General features: G+C 34.9%; 1 protein-coding gene across 1 annotated transcript in view; it reads right to left on the bottom strand.

The window, feature by feature from the left end:
- Nucleotides 1-21,145, bottom strand: part of ASCC3 (activating signal cointegrator 1 complex subunit 3) — a 216,855-nt gene that overhangs the window by 121,750 nt on the left and 73,960 nt on the right. The window contains exons 11-13 of the mRNA XM_026726677.2: nt 17,008-17,172; nt 7,011-7,187; nt 4,484-4,555 (exon numbers count right to left, since the gene is read on the bottom strand). Of these exons, the coding sequence (XP_026582462.1) occupies nt 4,484-4,555; nt 7,011-7,187; nt 17,008-17,172 (414 nt within the window). The remainder of the gene's footprint in view (nt 1-4,483; nt 4,556-7,010; nt 7,188-17,007; nt 17,173-21,145) is intronic.

Here is a 21,145-nt window from a genome sequence, read left to right as displayed (position 1 = left end):
CTACCTTCCTACTTTATTTATTCTGTAATACCAGTAAGGCATGGAACTTCATTCCATTTTTTTTTAAAGAGGTGGGAATAATGGATAAAAGACAGCCTATAGACATAATGTTTTAAGACGCAAGGACTCAATAAATCCTGGAAAGGGGGAAAAAAAAACTACTGAGATTTGAGCACGACAAAAAATGCATGACTGCTATTTACACAGTCAGTATTAATAATACATATGCATTTTTAGCCTGCAAATATATAGCATAGCATAATGCTTTCATGAATAACAGCAAATTATTTATAATTATTACTCTTTTTTATAATGCAAATAGTTGCTGTAAACATGGTGTGGTGTGTGTGTGTGTGTGTGAGAGAGAGAGAGAGAGAGAGAGAGAGAGAAAGAGAGAGAGAGAGAGAGAGAGAGAGAAAGAAAGAGATTTAAGTTAAATAAATTTACAGCCATTTCTCCTCTAACACTTCTATTTGTATTTTTAACAAGAGAAGTACTTCAATGAAAAGGCATGTTTAACTGAATGAATAAGCAATGTTCTGATATTTTAAGATTAAGGGAAAACATTTGAGTAGTTTATTACTAAGTCTGATATGATTTATCTTGGGTTAAACAAACACATATTATAAACAGCTTTTCTCATGACAATATTATTATTACTGTGTTGCCAGTTACAACGACTCAACACTAAAAAGCATGGGGTGGAGGTCTTATGTGCCCTCTTGTCAACCTTTGGAAAGGGCACAGGTAGCTCTTGACTTATGAACACAATTGAGTTCAAAATTTCTAAGATATTTGTTCAGTGAATTTTACCCCATTTTACAACCTTTCTTGTCATGGTTGTTAATCACTGCAGTTCTTAGCTTAGTAACATAGTTATTAAATGAATCTGGTTTCCCCACTGACTTTGCTTGTCAGAAGGTTGCAAAAGGTAATCACATGACCCTGGGACACTGCAAATGTCATTAATGTGAACCAGTTCCCAACTGGTCGAATTTTGATCATGTGACCAATGGGATGCTGCAATGGCTATAAGTATGAAAAACAGTTATAAGTCCCTTTTTTTCAGTGCCATTCTAACTTCAAACAGTCAGAATAACAGTCGGAAGGGACCTTTGAGGTCTTCTAGTCTGACCCCCTGCTTAGGCAGGAAACTAGATCATTTCAGACAAATGGTTGCCAATCCCTTCTTAAAAACTTCCAGTGTTGGAGCACTCACAACTTCTGGAGGCAAGTTGTTGCATTGATTAATTGTTCTGTCAGGAAATGTCTCCTTAGTTCTAGGTTGCTTTTCTCCTTGAAGTCACTAAATGAATGGTTATATTTATGTCAATGACTCCCTGTAGGTCAAGTGTATTGAAACATATTTCTCCAGTGGTCTTTTACTCACATCTACAATTAGGTCTTTCAAAGAATCATTTAATGAATTATTTCATGTTGGTCTAATATTTTATAGTCTGGTGCATCAGATCATCCTGTTCGAATCTGTGAAGATTCCATCACCATAATTCTCAATTGGTTCTATCTGACTGGTGTTGAGCTTACTTCCCAAATATTGTTCAAAATATTATAACTACAGCAACTTCTAAAAAAATAAATAATGTTCATTCCACAATGCAAGTCACAAATCTGACTGTTCTTTTCTATAAACTTGTTTCTTATAGTAAAAAACTACCTGGAGTAATTGGTTCTAGGAGTATAACATATTCAGATAGCTGGTTTGACAAGAGAACTTCAAGTCTTGTTTTTAACATATTAAATTTATGATTAAATTTGTATACTCCCTAATGATTCTATTACATGAAAAATAGTCCAGTTCATGAAAAAAGCAATTGTCACATACTGTCAGCCTCAAAACAAAGAATGACACATGATAATTCATCCAAGCTGAGTTCTTTGTTATGTCACATCTACAGACAAAATCTTGCCAGACTGAGGACTCCATTATCTGCATCTACAATATATTCTTAGGGAGATTCTGTCTTCATTCTTTTTCTCTCACACATGATATCTCAGCTAAGTTGCCTCTTACTTTATGCAAAATCAAGCAAAGAATAATTAAGAACTAAACCTGCCTGAGTATGTATAGCCAGAAATAGTTCAGGTTCAGCATTAACTATTGGTTTTGGGGTGAACATGCTATGTCACCTATTACAGCATATTTTTCTCTGGTTTGACAGGGGTCTATAAAAGAAGTTTGTAATTCTTAAATCCCTTTTGGATAATTTTATTGTTTTATTTATGAATAGACATTATGTGTGCATTTATGCCTATTTATGTAATAATTGTACTTTATACTGCTTTTCCAGCTTTACATTTTCCAGATTGTTAATTTTAATTTCTTCTTGTTGTATACGTGTAGCCTTTGCAAGACTTTTAGCATATTCTGATTTAATACTGTCTTTTAGTCATTTTTTTTGTCTGTATGCACTTTTATTAACTATCCTGACATTGTCAATTTAGTGTTGGATATTTTGAATATTTGAATACCAATTCTCTGGTGCTGGTTAATGACTGCAATAAAGTTAAGGAGAAATTATTTCCTGAATGCTCATGAGAACAAGCTTTCCTGAAGGACAGATAGAATGTTCTTCTTTTTAAAGAAAAATGCAATTAGGAAGTAAACTGAATAAATGCCAGGAACATTTTATGGATCTTTTCAAAGGCACTAGTTTTCAATGTTTGGGTCACATGTAGGGCATATTTTAAAAAAGAGAAGAAGATTAAAAGAAAAATGAACAAGACCTTATGTCAGCACTAGACTATCCTCTGATATTCTCCTTATGCCATTCCAAATGTATGGTTTATTACAAAGTATCTGAACTTACAAATGAAGGCAAATATATATGTCCCTGGATAATGTTTAAGTTTGAATCTGGGTTGGTCACTGGGATCAGAGGTTGACTCTTCCATAAGTTATATGGAAGCTTTTATCTGAACTTATTCTGAATTATACTTCTTTAGGCAAAGAAAAAAAAATCAAGATGAATTTGGAAATGTGATATTCAAAGGGAAAGAAAACAACATTTAAATATGGAGTACAGAAGAAGCACTTAAAAGCTCATCACTTTCTACAACAAATGCCCCAAATGAGTAAGTACGACTGTATTCGGAAACAGCATTCCCCATACCCTTTAATACCTTTAATACAGGGGTCTCAATTATGGCTGGCTAAGGAACTCTGGGAGTTGAAGTCCACAAGTATTAAAGTTGTCAAGGTTGGAGACTCTTGCTTTAATAATAGACATGTTTTAATTATCTTCTGAACTAAATTGAACAGTATTTATTATGGAATCACTGCCTAGGTGGTTTATGCCAGAAAAGAACAAGTGGATTGTTTTGTTATGCATTTTTCAACCTCTTTTTTAATCAGTGGAAAATAGGGTAAAGCAAACAACAAAAACAGTCTATTGCTTTTCTTTTTCTTAATAATTCCCATTTGTTCATATAATGGCCCCATTCCTTGAAATCAAATTAATTTTCATTACTCATATTGTTTTTAAGTATTTAACTTTTCCCCCCAAAGGACTACCAGGATGAAAATGGATGTACTTTTAATTCCTCTTAATAAAAATCCATATATCTCACATATCACATTATTTGCAAGCATAACGGCAACCCCATTTGTAGGCAGAATTTTTCCTTTCCAACAAATCTAACACCCAGGAAACTTATATAAAAATGGGCCTCCCAAATATTGGTACCTATATCCCTGAATGAAAGATAACTGGATAGTAATAGGATGATGAAGTATTAAACTTATAAATCAGTTGCTCTTTTCATACTTAGAAATGGGGATGCAACTATACAACTTCATTACAATATGATGCTATATATCGTATTCTTATTTGTAGTTGGACAGTTCTACATCCTTTGGATGTAGGAGGGAAAAGAATTTGACAACCAAAGCCTACAAACTTTACAAAAACCTTAAGTGAAATTCAGTTCTAATTATAAAATAGCTAGGCTGCCTCAGTCGATCAAGTCTGCCACAAAATGTGTCCCTATCAAGAAATGAAAGGCAAGATTTTGGCCACTCAGGTTTCCTGGCATTGTGGCAACCAATCTGAAAAACTAGAAGACACTATTTAGCCCTATTAAATTGCAGGTGTTTGTTAGAGCAGTCATTTTCAATGGATCATGTGACTGCAATCCAATTAAGTGTTTTATTTGTCAAAATAGGGGTATAGTCTGTTTGCAGAAGAATACATTATTTCATTAGGTCAGGGTATATTTCTTAATATGTTTATATTACAGAAGAACAGCAAGAACAGCTAAGAAATTCTACTTTTGCATTCTATAATCTTTGATTCCACAGGCTGTCATTTTTAGACATCCTTTATTTAAAAACTTTAGAAGGATGACTCATCTGAGTTCCAGATGGAATTGAGAAAAATCAAAGTATTGATATATGAAAAGTATAAGTTCTAGATGATGTTATACACAAATACATTCTGAATAAAAACCAATAAGTCAACTTTACCTGATGCCCAGCTGTTACTTGCTTCAACACATTTTCATAACAAACTTCATCCATATTAATCAGCTGCTGTACCTGAAATTCAGGACACAAAATTTTATTTTGGAATCATAGTTTGGGGTTTGTTTTATCTTTTTTTTACATATGACGCATATTTTTAAAATGCACATAATATATCCCACCATTTGGTAAACAAAAGATATTATATATTTCTCTTTCCATCAGTGGTAGAAACACATAGCATGTATTACTTTCAAACATGAAGTAAAGGTTAAGAAAAAACACAGCTTAAAATGAAAATGTTGCTGTTGCTCAGTGATTTCTGGTCCTTCGTGACCGCTTGATAATAGTAAGGTAGGATTATCTGCAGTTAGGAACTCCTTTTTTGGATATTGATAATATCTATCCATCTTGTCTTTTGCCAATCTCTTTTCTAATCAGTTCTTTCATGAATCAGGATCTTCTCTTAAGTTTTTTGCTTCTGAAGTACATGTCCTAAATAAGCTTTAGCTTTATTACTGGTGCTTTCAATGTGCTGCCTGAATTTACTTCAGCTAGTAATATGTAATTTGTTATTGCTAATGAATGATCTCTCAACCAATTTATCCAGCCTCAGAACTTCAAAACTGCTGATTTTTTTTGACAGTGACTTCTCTGATGGTCCAGCTATCATAGCCATGTTATGACTGAAAGATCAGAGACAAGAAACTACTCCTTCAGCTATCTATGTTATATTGGCACTACTTGAGGTTATTAAAAAAAACAACACCAATAAGCACTCCACCTTTCACATTTTTCTCTTTCACTTTTAGCAAGAGGTTACTTGAGACTTTCCTCACTTCCAGTCACCAAACTTCATCTAAGATTAGTATTTTTTTCCATTAATTTTAATTCCATATTGTATTTCTTTTAATGGAATAATTCTCATCATATGTTCCCAATATAAGTTAAAATGAAAGTGGGTCGGGATGCAGTCCTGGCACACACCTTCCTCAATTTTGAATCAATTAGCTATTCCACATTTCCATTTTAATTGTCAGCACATAAATTCCTCATATGCAGATGTGAACTGGTTACAAGCATGTTTTTAAGGGCTGTCCCCAATTTCTTGTGATCTATGCAATTAAAAGCCTACACAATCCATAATACAAAAATAACTGCATTTTTAAAACTCTCTTCTTTTATGGAGGTATTTGCAATGTGATCACAGGTGCTTTGCCCCATTTGGAAAGCAGCTTGTATTTTTGGTAACACTGATTATTCTCATTCCATATATTATTGAAATATTGTTGAATGAAGCTAAGAGATTCAAACTCAGAAATGGTATTCTGTCCACAGCACATCCTGACTAAAATAGTAATTGACCATACTGAATAAATAATCTACAGTGCAGGAAAAAATATAAACCATTATCTGTCTTTTTACAACAAACTATGAAAAAATGAGAACAAAACACATTCAGTACACCTACACAGAATTCTTGATTCCAAAGTTAACGAAGCATAACATTACTAGTATCTTCAGTGAGGAAAAAAGATGCCAAATAGTAATTCTTCCTACATAGCACAATTGCTCTATTACTAAATACTATCAGTTGCAAAAATACAATATTTCATAAATCATTTCTATTCAACACCAATTGACAACAAGAGATTCACATCGTACTACTGTAACAATGTACTCTATTCAGAAGTTTTGCTACCCAGTGGGATACAACTTGAGTTGCAAATTCAAATCTAAACTGAGCTAAGGACTCACTAGTAAGTTAGAGTTCCTAATTTCCAATAGATAAGTGATTAAGAACTTTGATGCTTTGATTTTCAGAATTACTTAGGTAATTATTGAAAACTAAACAAACATATAAACAATTATTAGATAGTATTATTGTTTCCATTTATGTAAATTTAAGGAAAAAAGAATACTATATAGTTTTAGAATTTGCATGGGAAACAGATAATATTTTAGGTCATACTTATGCAGAAATAGTGAAAACTCAAAAGGTTTCACAAATTTTTAAACACTACTGTAAGTATATCCATCTGCTTATTGTTAATAATGTTTTGAGATATTCCTGTTTCTTTCTCAATCTCTGAATTTCATGTACACAACCTTTGCCTACCAGGGTGAGCGTGGCCAGTCATAATTAGTCAAGTATCAGATGCAGGTGACATTTACAGGATGTTCTCTACTTCTCAGTGACAATTTTGTGGGGCTGAATATTTTGCTGAAAATAATTATATTGTGGACTAGTATAATGATTTGCAGCATATTATTTTATTAAAGGAATTAGATGGGGCAGATGATGCTCTTAAGCACCAAGGGATAGATCTAGAGATCCATGATGCTCTTATGTCTAACTAAAATTATCTATCGTGACTAGCATCTTCTCAGGTTTAGGTAGCAACTTTGTGTAGAACATCAAAAGTTAAATCTGGGTCCTTTCGGCTACAAAAGATACGTTCCTTAATTATGCTGAAATATATTTTTGAGAAAAATGAATTCAACTTTGTATCCTATTATTCAATATTACCTTATTGGTTGTCTTGATTCCTATAAATGTCTGGCCAAGTGGAACAGGTCGGAAACGACCATCAAAATAAAATAACCCAATATAAGGATTAACATGCAGAAATGTAGCAACATCAAGATAATTAGGTAGTGTGGCTGAGAGCCCCAAGATCCTAATCATGCTTTGGGTAGATTCAACCTGGAAAAAGAAGAAAGGAAAAAGTAAGTTATCTTAATTTTATTAGATAGTATATAAATTAAAGATTTCATATTGATTGAATGTATATTGCATTTTAATTGAGAAAGAAAGCCAAACACAGGTAAGTCCTTGACTTATGACCATAATGCAGCTTGCCTATCATAGTCTTAAGTCATGATGGTTGTTGAGCGAAACAATGACCTGGTTTTGCTGAAAGCTAGAAGTAAATGGAAAGTGTTGTGGAATGTGCCCACATAACTGTGGGATGCTGCCAATGTTTGTAAATGTGGGCGGACTGCCAAGTGCCCAGTATGCAGTCATTTGAACTGGGGGCAGGGCAACTGTTGGTACTTTAAGAAGTAGGTCATAAGGACCTTCAGGGTGGTCGGTGATAATTCCAAACAGTTGCTAAGTGATCGGTTGTAAGTTGAAGACTACTTTGCTCAACAATGGTAACTGAGACTGATGTAAAACACATCACATAATTGCACTGCTTAGCGATAGCAGTTGTGGCACATCTAGTTGCAGTCATTATGGCATTAACATTATACATTATAATGATGGACCACATCCTTATTAAGTGTAATACCACATTCGAGTCAGGTCTATGACTGTTATGATAGCCATGAATTCCTGGGTTGCTTCAGCAGATATTCTTATCATTGCAACAAGTGTTATCAACCACTGTATGCTAAATTAATGGTGCTGGATTGTGGAACATCTTCCACAAACATGTTAGGAGATCCGGTTCTTTTTATTATAGGTTCAAGTGGTTTGGAAGACCTAATTCTTCTAATTTGCTTTTAACCAAGAAACTGTTTGGAAACTGTATGTGACTGTTTAAAATATACATTGGGATGTTTATAATTATTACGTGGGTTTTTGTTGTTGTTGTTCATTTCCCTACATTCACTATCTACATACATATCCCATACTAAAAAAAAAAAAAAGAAATGGGAAAAATACATAGACAAATCAGCAGATTACAATAGTAGCTAAAGAGGAAGAAATGCCTCAGGAATTACAACTGGAAAAACTGTACAGTTAAATTCTATTTTCATGAATTAAGAACTGACAAAGCTTGCTTTTGATTGAAAATGAGCACTTTAATTTTGTACTGAAGGTAACATGGTTCCACATTATGAAGGGAATACCAAAATAAATTTGAGACAACCAATCCCATCATGATTTAGTGGCGTATCAAATGTATTGGTTACTGTAACAGTGAGAGGAATATGAGCATCGTTTCAACTCAACAATTACTGAAAACTAGTGCATGAAAAAGTAGAAGCACAGACCTTTTTATGGTTATGTTAAGAATGCTTCTTAATATCCCCTAACTTTGCTGCAAGAAATTCAGACAGGAGAAGCAGAAATAGAATTCCAGGCTACAGAAATAAATGTATATTCATGACTTAAAATGTGTATCTTGTTCTATATTTAAGAGCTATGAGGTTTTAGAACCTGGAAAATATTTTAATCAAGGTAATTTTGTCTGAATCTTAAATAACATCTTTGAGATTCACTGGCACCAATGCTTGATATGGTAAGATTAAAAAGAAATTTAAGGGTAATTCTAGGTAGCCATACAGCATACTGACTATTATCATAGGTGTAAGGAAAAATTGAAGAACAAGAATGAATATGTATTATGGGAGTAATTGAGGATATAATTGCAGATTTTAATTCTTTTTGAAAAGCCAATTGTTCAGTTATTTTAAGGTAATAGTTCTAATTAGGACTTTAAAAGTTGTTAAACCTGCTAGTCTTAGCATAGATTTATATATTTTGTTTATATAAATATCAGGTATGAATGGAGGAAAGGGGAAGAAAATAATTCTAGCTCAGGTTAAAACTTATTATGTCAGTTTTATTAGAAATATTAAAAATTCAACTCTTATTATATATAGGAATAACTAACAACCTGGTCATGTTAACCTAAATGATATGACATGAATCTAGTTCCACCAGCATGATGCCACATAACATGTCTTTCATACTATCAAAACAGATTAGGTTAATGAGAGGAGGAATTCAATAGGATGGAAGGCAGTCAGTCATGCTGAATATAATCTTTGTATCTAATTTTTAAATAATCTATCTTAAATTAAAATGCACCTCTGGCTTGTATTTTCTTTGGAACAAGAGAACAAGGCAAATAAAGCCATCATTTTTTAATGTCAGGACTATAATTTGGTTGTGTTTTAATAATTTTCATACTATTTTGTGATTATTATTATTACTATTATTATTATTATTATTATTATTATATAATAAAAATTATGCTCGCATAATCCGCCAATACATCACGCAGTCCTCAACACTTGGGAAGTGTTCGACTAATGATTTGTGATACGAAATCCAGCATGGTTTTCTGTGTATACTGTCATTTTTGTGTATAATAATTACAATAATAATAATAATAATGGAACTGAGAATTCTAAAATGAAATAAGTTATCAGCAATTACAATGAATAACTACATACAAAATAGAACAACTGTGGATCTTATGATGTTTGTTTGAAAATATTTTTATTTGACTGAAAAGACTGGAAATAATGTCCTACATACAAGGGAGTTTGATACATCATTCAGATTCCTCTATTACTCTAGTTGCAGAGGAAAATTCCCGGGGTCATGAATGGGACCGAAAGAGGACAAATGTTTACTTATGAAACACAGCTGAAAACTGAGTAGATTCAACAACTTTTACTTCTTGACTGAATCTTGGAGAAGCAGCAATCCTTCCATCTGCATATTTTTCTCAAGGTCTAAAAGATGCAGCATATAGATTTGATTGATCACTAAGTCTTTAAACTGAACTAATTCCTGTGAAATGAAAACCCCTGAAGTAAAGATTCAGAGAAAAGCTTTGTTACAGCAATTTCCTTTACAGCGCACACTAAAAATCTGAAAAAAATATTGGCTTATAAAATGCATAGCTTTTGCTATGTACACATGAGGCTCAGAGTATGAAACACAAACAAGAATGGGAAGGCAAGCATATCTAAATATGCTAGTGAGTGAGTGACTCCATGATTAGAAAATAGCAATTGAAAGATACAATTTGTTCAAGGGGAATAGAAGTAATGGAAAGGAGAACTTGTACTCTATGATAATAATTCCCACATCTGCACTGAAATTCAAGGAAATGAGGACAATGATATTGCAGAGAACATCTGGATTAAAATAAATGGAAGAAGAGACGCAGTATAAGGCAGTTTGTTGTTGGTTATTTATCAGGAGAATAAAATATAAAGAAAAATAATTCTTAATATAGTCAGTGACCAGTTCAAAAAATATAAATAATACTTTCCAGAAATAAATTGCAGATATTTCATAGGCGTGCAGATGTAGTGGTGGAGGATATAATTGTTCAAGATGGATGATAGAAACTTGCTAGCCAATCTTGTTATAAAGAAAGCTCAGTGAAAATGAGAAGAGGAAGCAGAAGAGGAGGATGAAGAGGAAGAGGAGGAGCAAAGAGCAGACTGAAGAATGAGAGTGATGCTGGAGACAGAAAGATGCCTATTTAGGGTACTGACTGAAGTTGCTTATGATCTGGTAAAACTTTATTAATTATCATGGAGAAATTTGAGGATAAATGTCTCTAATTTCACAACCAGAGTCGGATTGAAATTTAGGGAGATCCTAGAGAATATTATAAAACATAAGCATCCTGAAAACAATGCATTGATCACCGGAACTCAGCATACGTTTGCCATGTAGACGTTTTCTCAGACTCATTTTTAATTAAGCAACTTCCTCAACATATTCCTGGAATGCTTGACTTTAACAAAGCATTTGACAAAGAACACAATGATAACTAGCTAGTCAAGTATGGTTTACATTATGGAGATAAAATGCTTCAGATCTGCTGCCTTGGAACATGCACTGTGTACACATGCTGGACAAGTCAGCACCTTCATAAAACTGTTGCATCTTTTACCGGGCTTCCACAGTTGCTGCACAATTCCAAGAAAATACACATTTCAACTAAGTAACAATAGAGAATCCACACTCTTTCCAAAGCACATCATACACTTCCATGTTTTCCTAAGATGATGCAGATACCATGCAGGTGTATGAAAAGAAGCAACTTTTTAAAAGAAGATTCCAAACAGGCATTGTGTATCATTCTACAGTATGCTTTTAGAACTGAAGTGTTGCAAATCTTCAATCTAGATGATGTAACAATTAAGTAGCTGTAAATCTGGCTCAAAAACTGAAAGAAATATATGGTAAATATTGTGTGAGGGATACTCTGAATGAAGAACAGAATAGAACAAGTAGAATCTAAAAGTGAAGAAAGGTTGCTAAACTGGACCTCTTGTAATATTACTACTTAGAAGCAACTCAACTCTGAAGAAACCACTTTTAAAACTTTCGTAGAATTCTTTCACAGAATTAGAAATATGTTTGAACTTCTTCAGAGAAGTTCAGAAAATATACTTATGCAATATATTCAAATTAGGCACATTGTTTCATTTATTTGCTCCACATGCAATTATTGTTTCTGAAGATCCACAGCAGTTAGTAGTTTTGGAGGAATTATTCATGGAACCTAAGCCAGTAACCCATCTTTATCGGACGCTGATGAAGTTGACATTAGTTATTTATATGACCTTTGGAATAACAAGCTAGAATGTCTTGTTCTGGTAAATCAATGAAAGAACATATTAAACAACATGAACACTGTAATATATAACTTTAAAAGGAGAATAATATTTGTGTCTATTGGACACCTCAGGGAATATTTGATAGGGGCTATTTACAATCACTTGCTATTAGAAATTTATCCCCAAACTTGGAACATTAAGATACATGGTTTGATTGTCTCATATTACTATTGCATTTGGAGCTGACATCAACAGGATTATTAATATGACTTAGAATCAATTATTTTATATTAAGAAGCATGAGTTCTTCTTAGTTATATCCTTAGGATTTGGAAGCTATGAAGAAATCAATAATTTTTTCAAGCCTTGGGATCGACTAAAAATATTATATTGTATTGGAAACAAAAAAAATACACACTTGGTTTGCAGCAATGAATTGTTTAAATGTATTGAATTTTTTGGACAAGAAGACAATGAAGATTTAGAAATATGGTCTTTGTTTTGGAATTAATTACCAGGCTTCTAGCCCCCTTTTTATTTTAAAAATTGTTATGCATGTTAATTTTGTTATTATGTTTCTCTATTTAATTCTCTTTGCTGTTACATAGAATTGTATTTTTATTACTTTGCCTTGTGAGATATTTTAACAAACCATATTAAAATTGCTCATGAATTACTCCTTACCAGATTGATAAGAGGAACTGAGTATGGTACTCAAAGTTCAGATCTGGGCTCTGGGCTGTTCAGCACTATCAATGGCCTTTACATGCTAGAGGGAATACTTTTCACTCTGCAGATGGCATAGAGATGGATTGGATGATGCTAGAAGTTGGATTCAATGGCCCTTCCAATTTTATAATTCTACATTTTTGTTTTTATTAAAAAGAATAATAAGGCATTACTGATCCTCCAACTTATCTTTCATCATGATGCAATTATTAGTAATAGATCTATAAATATCACATAATTAAATGCCACTCTTTATTGCATACATTTCATAGTATGGTCCTGCATTAGCACATGTGTTAAATATGTAAATGGAAAGTCCATAGGTAAAATATGCAGCAACTACAAATAACTACAGTGATTATTGTAGTTTATCTAGTTTAATCTAGTTTAACTAGATTATTCTAGTTTAATTGATTATGTTGTTAACATTTAAATACAAGGCAGATCCATATTAGCTCACTGTCCAAGTAGAACAGAATTTATTCTTTGCATCTATATATTCAATATATCAGTGAGGGAACTATGAATAACATAGTACAAGTCATCATTCCACCAATGCCCCCATCCCACATATTTAGGGTATATTGAAATACCTGTCAGATATTTGAGTAGTCCTGGTTAGGAAACAGATACCTCAGGGATTCCAGGAATAAAGTTTTATTGTTGAGTATGATAATCATCAAAGTCTCTCAGAATTTCTCTCTGCTTCATCTTATACAGAATCAAGTGAAGTTATTTTGAGTTGCTTCCTTATGCATCTTACTTTTGCATGACTATATTGCTATTTCACTGCCTTTATCAATTCATTATGTCCTTCTCACAGGCCTATGTGTTAGGCATAAGGAAAATTATCTACATTCTAAATTTAGTAACATTTATTACTTAGTTTTGTAATTCTTTGAGTGCCAAAGTACAAAGATACAAATATAATTAGTATACCATGTCCAGAAAAATAACTATGTCATAACTACCTCAGTAATACTATTTAATAATGAATTATATCAAATGAATCCTGATGTTTAAAGTATTCTGATTTCATAAGCATCTGAAAGGGCTTTTATAGTAAATAATAGAAACATACACACAATGGAATTTAATGCCTCTAATTTTATCTTGCAAATGATAGAATTATTCTTTTCATATCTTCATATTATTCTAAGAAATACTTCCAACTTAAAAGAAACCAACATTCATTTTTTTCTGACTGACTGACTGGATTCATAGAGCATTCAGGCATAATTCCTAAATGGCATACTACAGTGCTGCAACTTAGCACGAGAGGCTCACATTTGCATCCATTTACTCTAGCATCAAAAGCTCAAAAAATATTAAATCAAGTGATTATTGGCTTCCTTTCATTTCTTTACTAAAGATGACATGCTTAAAAAATACCGTATCTACTGAGGAATCTGGTACAAGTTGACAATCCCTCTGGAAGCTGTCATAAGCACTTTCCATAGTATAGCCAGTATGTAAGGTAAAACCAAAGCAACAACAAAACAAGTATAAGCAACCCTAGAAACAAGAGCATTAGGACTTCTCCAGACAACACATGTTTGCACTATTTGAATTGAAAAATTCCGATGTTCCTCAGAATAGAAATTTCATAAATCTGGTGCTAATTTCCAACAGCATCTGCAGTTTCTATTAATGCAAATACCCGACAACATTGCAAGTGTTCAAATATGAAAAACACACAGAGACGGTAAAGAAGAACAGCAGTGCAATTTTGATAAGGCACAAATCTTACAAGGTACTAATTCTTCCTTCTCTCATTATAGACATATGCAGATGAGTTTCATAGAAATCTACTGTTATTCCAGATAAAATAGTGACATCTGTATTAAGGAGGAGCAAACTGAATATACTAGTCCCATCCACATGCCTAGTAGGTGAATGCCTGTGGTAAATAGATCTTCTAGTCAAAGAAACATTTCTCATCAACAAGAATCCTGATTTTCCACTTTTTAACTTAATGGAGAACCTCTACAGGCAAAGATTTCTTTACTGCAGCTGTTTTATATATACAGAAGACAACGCAAGGAGGATTAGAACCAATATATTTCTTTCCAGTCATCATGAATGTATGTAGAATATCACTCTTTTGTCTAACCAAGTGGGCTAGTATTTACTAAGTTTGGTTTGGGAACCACTCCCCCAGCTCCTCATATAACAAATTAAAATGATGGCCTGGGTAGTTGTGTAGACTTCAAAATGTCTGGACTAGTGATGTTCAAATTGGATTGGTTTGGTTTGGAATGGACTAAGCTGCTGCAATGTCCACCACACATTGAGAAAAGAAGGAAGACAGAAAAAATCATATACAGTAGAACCTCTAGTCATGACCATAATTCGTTCCATAACTTTGGCAATTTCTTCGTCTTCTAATGTTTCGTCTTCAGGAATTTCTGGGTCAGGGGTCATGTTTGATCATCACCCGAGTATGTGTTCATGACCAGATTCAAATTTTTTATGATTTTTTGGGTCGGAACCCAATTTGGTCATGGTCAGAAGCGTTCGTGACCGGAGGTTCTACTGTATAAGTATTATTAAAAAATAATAAAAACTTAATAATTATAGTATCTACTGTGATCTGAAATTTTAGAAAACTGAAAAATGAGTCATGGATTTCATTTGATTTTTTCCCCAGGATGGTGACTTTGGTTCTTTTTGATGTGAACAGGGAGAGTACTAAGCATCTTTTCTAGAGATTAATTTGCATGATCTAGGTCCCATCAGCCAAAGAAATAGTGTCTGTCCTCTTGAACATTCTTTCTTCAGAGATTAGGAGGGCTCCAACCCTGTTGGCCTTTTGTTAAGATCTTGATGATTTGGTTATGAACCCAAGTCTGGGGTCATGAGTGTGCTAAGATTGTTGTTTCCTGGTTATGCCAACATCTACAGATTATAATATCTCTCAGCCGCTATATGTATTCAATTTTCTTTTGCATTGTCTCTGTAATTCAGTTTTATTTGATTTTATTATTGTTTGCCACCTACTTGTTTGAGATGGGTGACCATATAAATTGAATAAATATATTAATAAATCTCAATTGCACTAATTTGTTGGGTAAATATCATTGAAGTCTAGAGCCTCCTGCTCTCATTCCCGCTCTCCACTTTAAACATTTTCATTTTACATCTGTGCTATTTTCAGTAATGTGTAACTTTAAACATCAAAGTGCAAATTGGTTTCAGAGGATTCTTTTGATGTTCTAACCCCAGCTTAGGAATAAAGCTCAAAGCTTTTTCTTCCAAAACGTTTTATCAATTCGAGTTACATGTAAAAGCATAAAGTGCATAATGTGCAAACATGTTTTATATTCTTATTCAAGACCAAATCAGTGACCTCAAGCTCTCTCCTCACAAGGTAGCTTGCAAACTTGACCTCAGGGCTGAACAGACTAAAAACTAATCTTTATGAAAGATATTAAAATAGATAAATAAAAAATAATTCCTTTGCAGAGATTTGTAATCCTATCTATTTTCTAAGAATTTTGCTATTAAATTCTATTGAACATTCAACCATATTGGTGACTCCCTCCCATTCCAAATAGCACATTGCTCTTTTGTTATTTTACCCTGCTGTTGATATTTTAAACATAAAATCAAATAGTTTTAATTTTCTTTTTTACTAGGATTATTAACCTGTTTGTATCTAATATAGAATCACAGATGAATTAGGAAGTGTAGCGTGGTATTACTTAGCCAATTTTCTCTAATTTTATTCAATAACCAATAAAACACTCGTTATTCAACAGCACTTCCACAATGAGGCAATATAACAGGACTTGAGTAGGGAAGCAGAGATTAATTTGCTAAAATTATGTGTTTGAGTTATTTTTCCAGCCATAAATAAAAATATATTTATCCACATTGAGATATTAGATCTGCCATTACTTGACAATTTGATGTGTCATTTAGTAAATAATGCTTTTATTTTTAAGCAAATACTATGTGATTTCAAAATAGTAATAACTGAAAAGACATTTTACTGAAGGATACAAAAGGCTTTTAGAATATTTTTCACAGTATGAGAACTGTGAGCAAATTTCAAAGTGTTTCTTATTTCATATTTCAATATAAACAATTCCAGAACTCTACATAAATCCATTATCAAGTCTATCTATGAAGAATTCTTTTTCTCCAGGATGATTTTTATTGGAGAAGTCTTTGGCATTTTCTCTTTCTAGTTTTAGGATTTGTGTGGAGAAGTGAACACATTTTGGATCATATTTATGCAGAAATAGTGAAAATTCAAAATGGTTCACAAACTTTTAAGCCCCCTATATAAACCCTATATTCTTCCTGTTCTAAAAGGAAAGAGACAAAAAAGCATTTTCTTCTCCTGGTGATCTTTATGATGACTGCTACTGGAAGCAGCTTAGACATAATGGGAGGATTTAATCATTGGAATTGTCTCTAGCATATGATATTACTTACATTTGTTCTAACAACCAACCTTGACATACCTGGCGTAAAGTGCGGGCTACCAAACTTTCTAGTACAGGACCTCTATCTTCATGGAGCAGATGTACCTCATCAAGAATAAGGAGCTTCACTAGTTGAGAGAGAGCGACATCTCCAACACTCTTTCTGGTCACAACATCCCATTTTTCTGGAGTGGTTACAAGCATCTGAGAAAGGAAAAGACAAACAAAAAAACAATGTTGAAGTCTTTACATTTATTTTTCACTGATTTGCTGAGGTGTCAGGAAGAACTTGAAAAGTAATGAAGCTAGGTAGATAAACTTCAACTAGAAACATTAAAACTTCCTTCTCTGCACCCGAAACTTCAATAGAAAGTCTATTAACTAAGTACAGCTATTTATAAACTTTCTATTAGATGCCCAATCCTACATCTTCATGTTTAGCCATTCCAAATGTGAACTTGTAACTTCTCACATTAAAACAGTTGTACCTCACCCTTTGGTTGAGACAGACACCCTGTGTTGATTGGAGATTAATAAGCAGAAGTAATCCTTGCAATTGTGTTGATCTAAATAGTTATAACACAAAAGGAAAAAAAAATCCTAATGTTCTTAGGAAGGCTGAGATATGTTCTGCTTGCTTTAGTGGATGATCATTGGGAGAGTGAACTGTCAATGGTTTGTTACAGCAAGTTCCCCTGCAATTTTCAGAAGCAGCTAAGATCCAAAATTGTTTCTGGCAAGTGCCTAGAAAACAGTGACCAAAAGTTGGGAATGCAATATTGCGCAAATTCCCTGTTGATATTGTTGTTTTAATTCTATGGAATTTCAATTGCATACTCCAGAAAACAGACCAAAACATAGGCAATTAACTACTGAAATTTAAGCCGTGGTGTTTTGTGCATTTGCATCTCTTAAGCAGAAAGGATAAATCATTGTCTTGGAAATATTAAATCTCAGGCCTCAAAAGCATATGAAAATTAATATCCATTAAAAGAGGGTAACTGTACACTTCACATTCAAGAACTATCTTGTGGATAAAACGGAGCAAATGATTTTAATTGATCCTTACATCCCACAGCACTTGGGGGTTTAAAACATGGAAAAAACTGAGCAAGCAGTCATAAAACCTGTAAGGACATAATGGAGTTTATGTTTATTAACAGCTAATTTGGAACGGAATTTCCTTGCTGCACTTGAACATGGTTTAAACTAGTTACATCTTTTACTAAGTATAGCTTTAATAACAAAGTTTATATGTTACCTATTCAGACTTATTAGAACACAGATATCACAAACTGAACTAGATAGCCAAATGAAATGAGAGAGAGGCAGGAGGGAGGGAAGGAGGGAGAGGTGGAGGGAGGGAGAGAGGGCCTCAGTACCTTGACTGGGTTTTCCCACATTTGAACCACAAGAAATGTAGGGAGTTGACATAGTTTCAGATTTGATTCTCTCAAACTGTTATTTGGAAATGCAATAGATTAAATGTGGGATATTTTTCATTAAGCTTCTTATTTCATGTAGACATTTAATTTAATAACATACATAGTAATCATTGATGTTTTAGTTTGGGCAATGTGAAAACCTTTTTAAAACGTGAATATGAGGAATTCTTCCTGACTCTTTTGCTTCATTGATTATATAGTAACCAAAACCATGTTGGATACTTTTGCATATCCCAACAAAATAATATCAAGGTTGACATTTTATAGGTTGCTAAAATGAAAACAGTGAGTGGACAGTGAAACACTAAAAGTCTAAAAGTCCAATCAGTCATTACAGTACTTACATCAAGAACCAATTTCGTTTAGTAGATAAGGCATCAGGCCAGAAAGCAGGAGACCATGAGTTCTAATTCCATCTTAGCTGTTAAAGCCAGCTGCATGGCCTTGGGCCAGTCACTCTTTTTCAGCCCAACTCCCTACACAGGGTCATTTTTGTGGGGGAAAACACAAAGAAGATGTGCTGGATATGTTTACTGCTTTGAGTTATTTGCAAAAATAATAAAGGCGGGTATACAGTAAATAAATAATTCATGGTAAATGAAAGTAATTGAAGAGCAAAAACAGTATTTTTTGCAAATACTGTTGTGTTCTGTCTCAGCTTTCTTTTTTCCCAAAAGATGAAAGAGTACAAATTAACACAAACACAGGCAGGCAGGCTGGCTCGGACTTCACAGAGTTAATTCTTTGGAACTGAAAACCCCTTGGCATTCCAACACGCTCTGCCTGCCAAGTCCAAACTGATAACAAGTAAAAGCTACTTACAGAAAATTACAAGGCAGACCACAAAAATCATTCCCAAACAAAACCTGAAGTAAGATCAAACTTTGTCCCGTACAAAGTTCCAGCTGACAACACACCCACTTTTATCCCCTGTGGGGTGTGGCTCAATGACTCAGCTCACTCTCTGACCCTCCCATGCCTCCTACGTTGCTGCTCACTTTCTCTCTATGACGCTGCCTAGGATCAAGCCAACATTCTTCCTCTTGACTCCCTGTCAGGGGCTGCTCCGATATGCCTTCCTCCTGATTAATCTCAGGCTTTTCCTCTTGGCTGTCTGATGAAACCTGAGGCATTATCAGGGAGGAAGGCATTGCCAGAGAGGAAGGTCCTGGGGAGAAAGGCATTCCCAGTTCCTCCTCCTCATCTTCCAGGTCTTCTTCCTCTGACAGCATAGGCTCGGGAATCGGGGCCACAACATACATACATAACATACATACATACATACATACATCTTCCAAGTCCTCTTCTTCTAGCAGCACAGGCTCGGGAATCGGAGCCACAACACTATCCCTCACCGCAGGGCCCTTCCCCCAAGTCTGACAGTCATGATGTGGTCTCAAGGGGAAATGGTCATGGAACATCTGTATAAGGTCTGTGGCGTGGATCGTGGAAGCATCCACCCAGGAAAGGGCCTCTGGCCCATCCCCCTGCCTCTCGATCAAATACTGCAACCACCCTTTCAGCCAGCAAGAATCCCTAATGCTGACCACGTTGCCATCTACTACGTCATCTTCACCGGGCACAGGTGGTGGATCAGCAGCTGCAGGATGTCGGAGACCACACGAAGGGGCGTCAGGGACCAAAAGGGAACAGTGGAAGACTGGATGAATTCGCATGGAGTGCAGTAGAGTCAGTCAATAGGCTACGGGGTTGATGACCGCCTCGATGGGAAATGGGCCGATGAACCGATAGTCCAGCTTCTTTATTGGGCAGTTGACCTGAAGATGCTTTGTGGACAACCATACACAGTCTCCTACAGCCAGCGGAGGCGTTGCCCGTTGAGAGCGATCTGCAAACTGCTTGTAATCTTCCTTGGCCTGTATCAATTGCTGCCGAACTAACTGCTGAACTGAGTGAAGTTCCGAAAGGAATTCCCGGGTCTCGGTAACAGGGGAATCTAATAGTGTCAAAGGGAAAAACTGTGGATGGTACCCCACATTAGCATAAAATGGTGTCATTTGGATGGAGGTGTGCTGGGAGTTGTTGAATGCAAACTCTGCCAGAGGGAGATAATCAGGCCAGTTGTTCTGCCATTGGTTTACAAAACAACGCAAGTATTGCTCGAGAATGCCAATGACATTCTCCGTCCCCCCATCAGTCTCTGGATGGTGCACCGACGACAAGCTCACCTGAAACTGTAGCGCAGTCATCAGGCTTTTCCAAAATTGGGCTGTAAATTGTACACCACGGTCAGAAACTACCCTGTCTGGCAGACCATGGAGATGAAAAACATGCTGCAAGAACAAACGGGCAGTTGTATGGGCCGTTGGCAATTTACGACATGGAATGAAGTGGGCCATTTTTGTCAACATGTCGACCACTACCAGCACAGTTGTAAATCCAGAGGATGGCGGTAAATGAGTCAAGTCCATGGAAATTGCTCCCCATGGTCTTTCTGGAGTCAGCAGAGGTTGGAGGAGACCAGGAGGCACACCCGTCGCGGCTTTCGCTTGCCTGCACGGTACACAGGACGTGACATAAGCGTGAACATCATGCCGTACTCGAGGCCACCAAAAAGTCCGCGTTACAAGATGGAGGGTCTTAAAAAAACCAAAATGGCCAGCTGCAGGGTTGTTGTGACACTGAGTCATAATAAGGGCTCGAAGCGGCCCCATACAACTGGCCCTGATGCTTGAGTAAGCCCTCCTCCAAAGTCCATGGGGATTTGGGTC

This window comes from Pseudonaja textilis, chromosome 1 (genome assembly GCF_049901715.1).
Source record: "Pseudonaja textilis isolate UNSWEBS1 chromosome 1, rPseTex1.2, whole genome shotgun sequence".
Taxonomy (NCBI): domain Eukaryota; kingdom Metazoa; phylum Chordata; class Lepidosauria; order Squamata; family Elapidae; genus Pseudonaja; species Pseudonaja textilis.
Note: the sequence above shows the minus strand (reverse complement) of the source record. Positions and strands in the feature narration are given on the sequence as shown.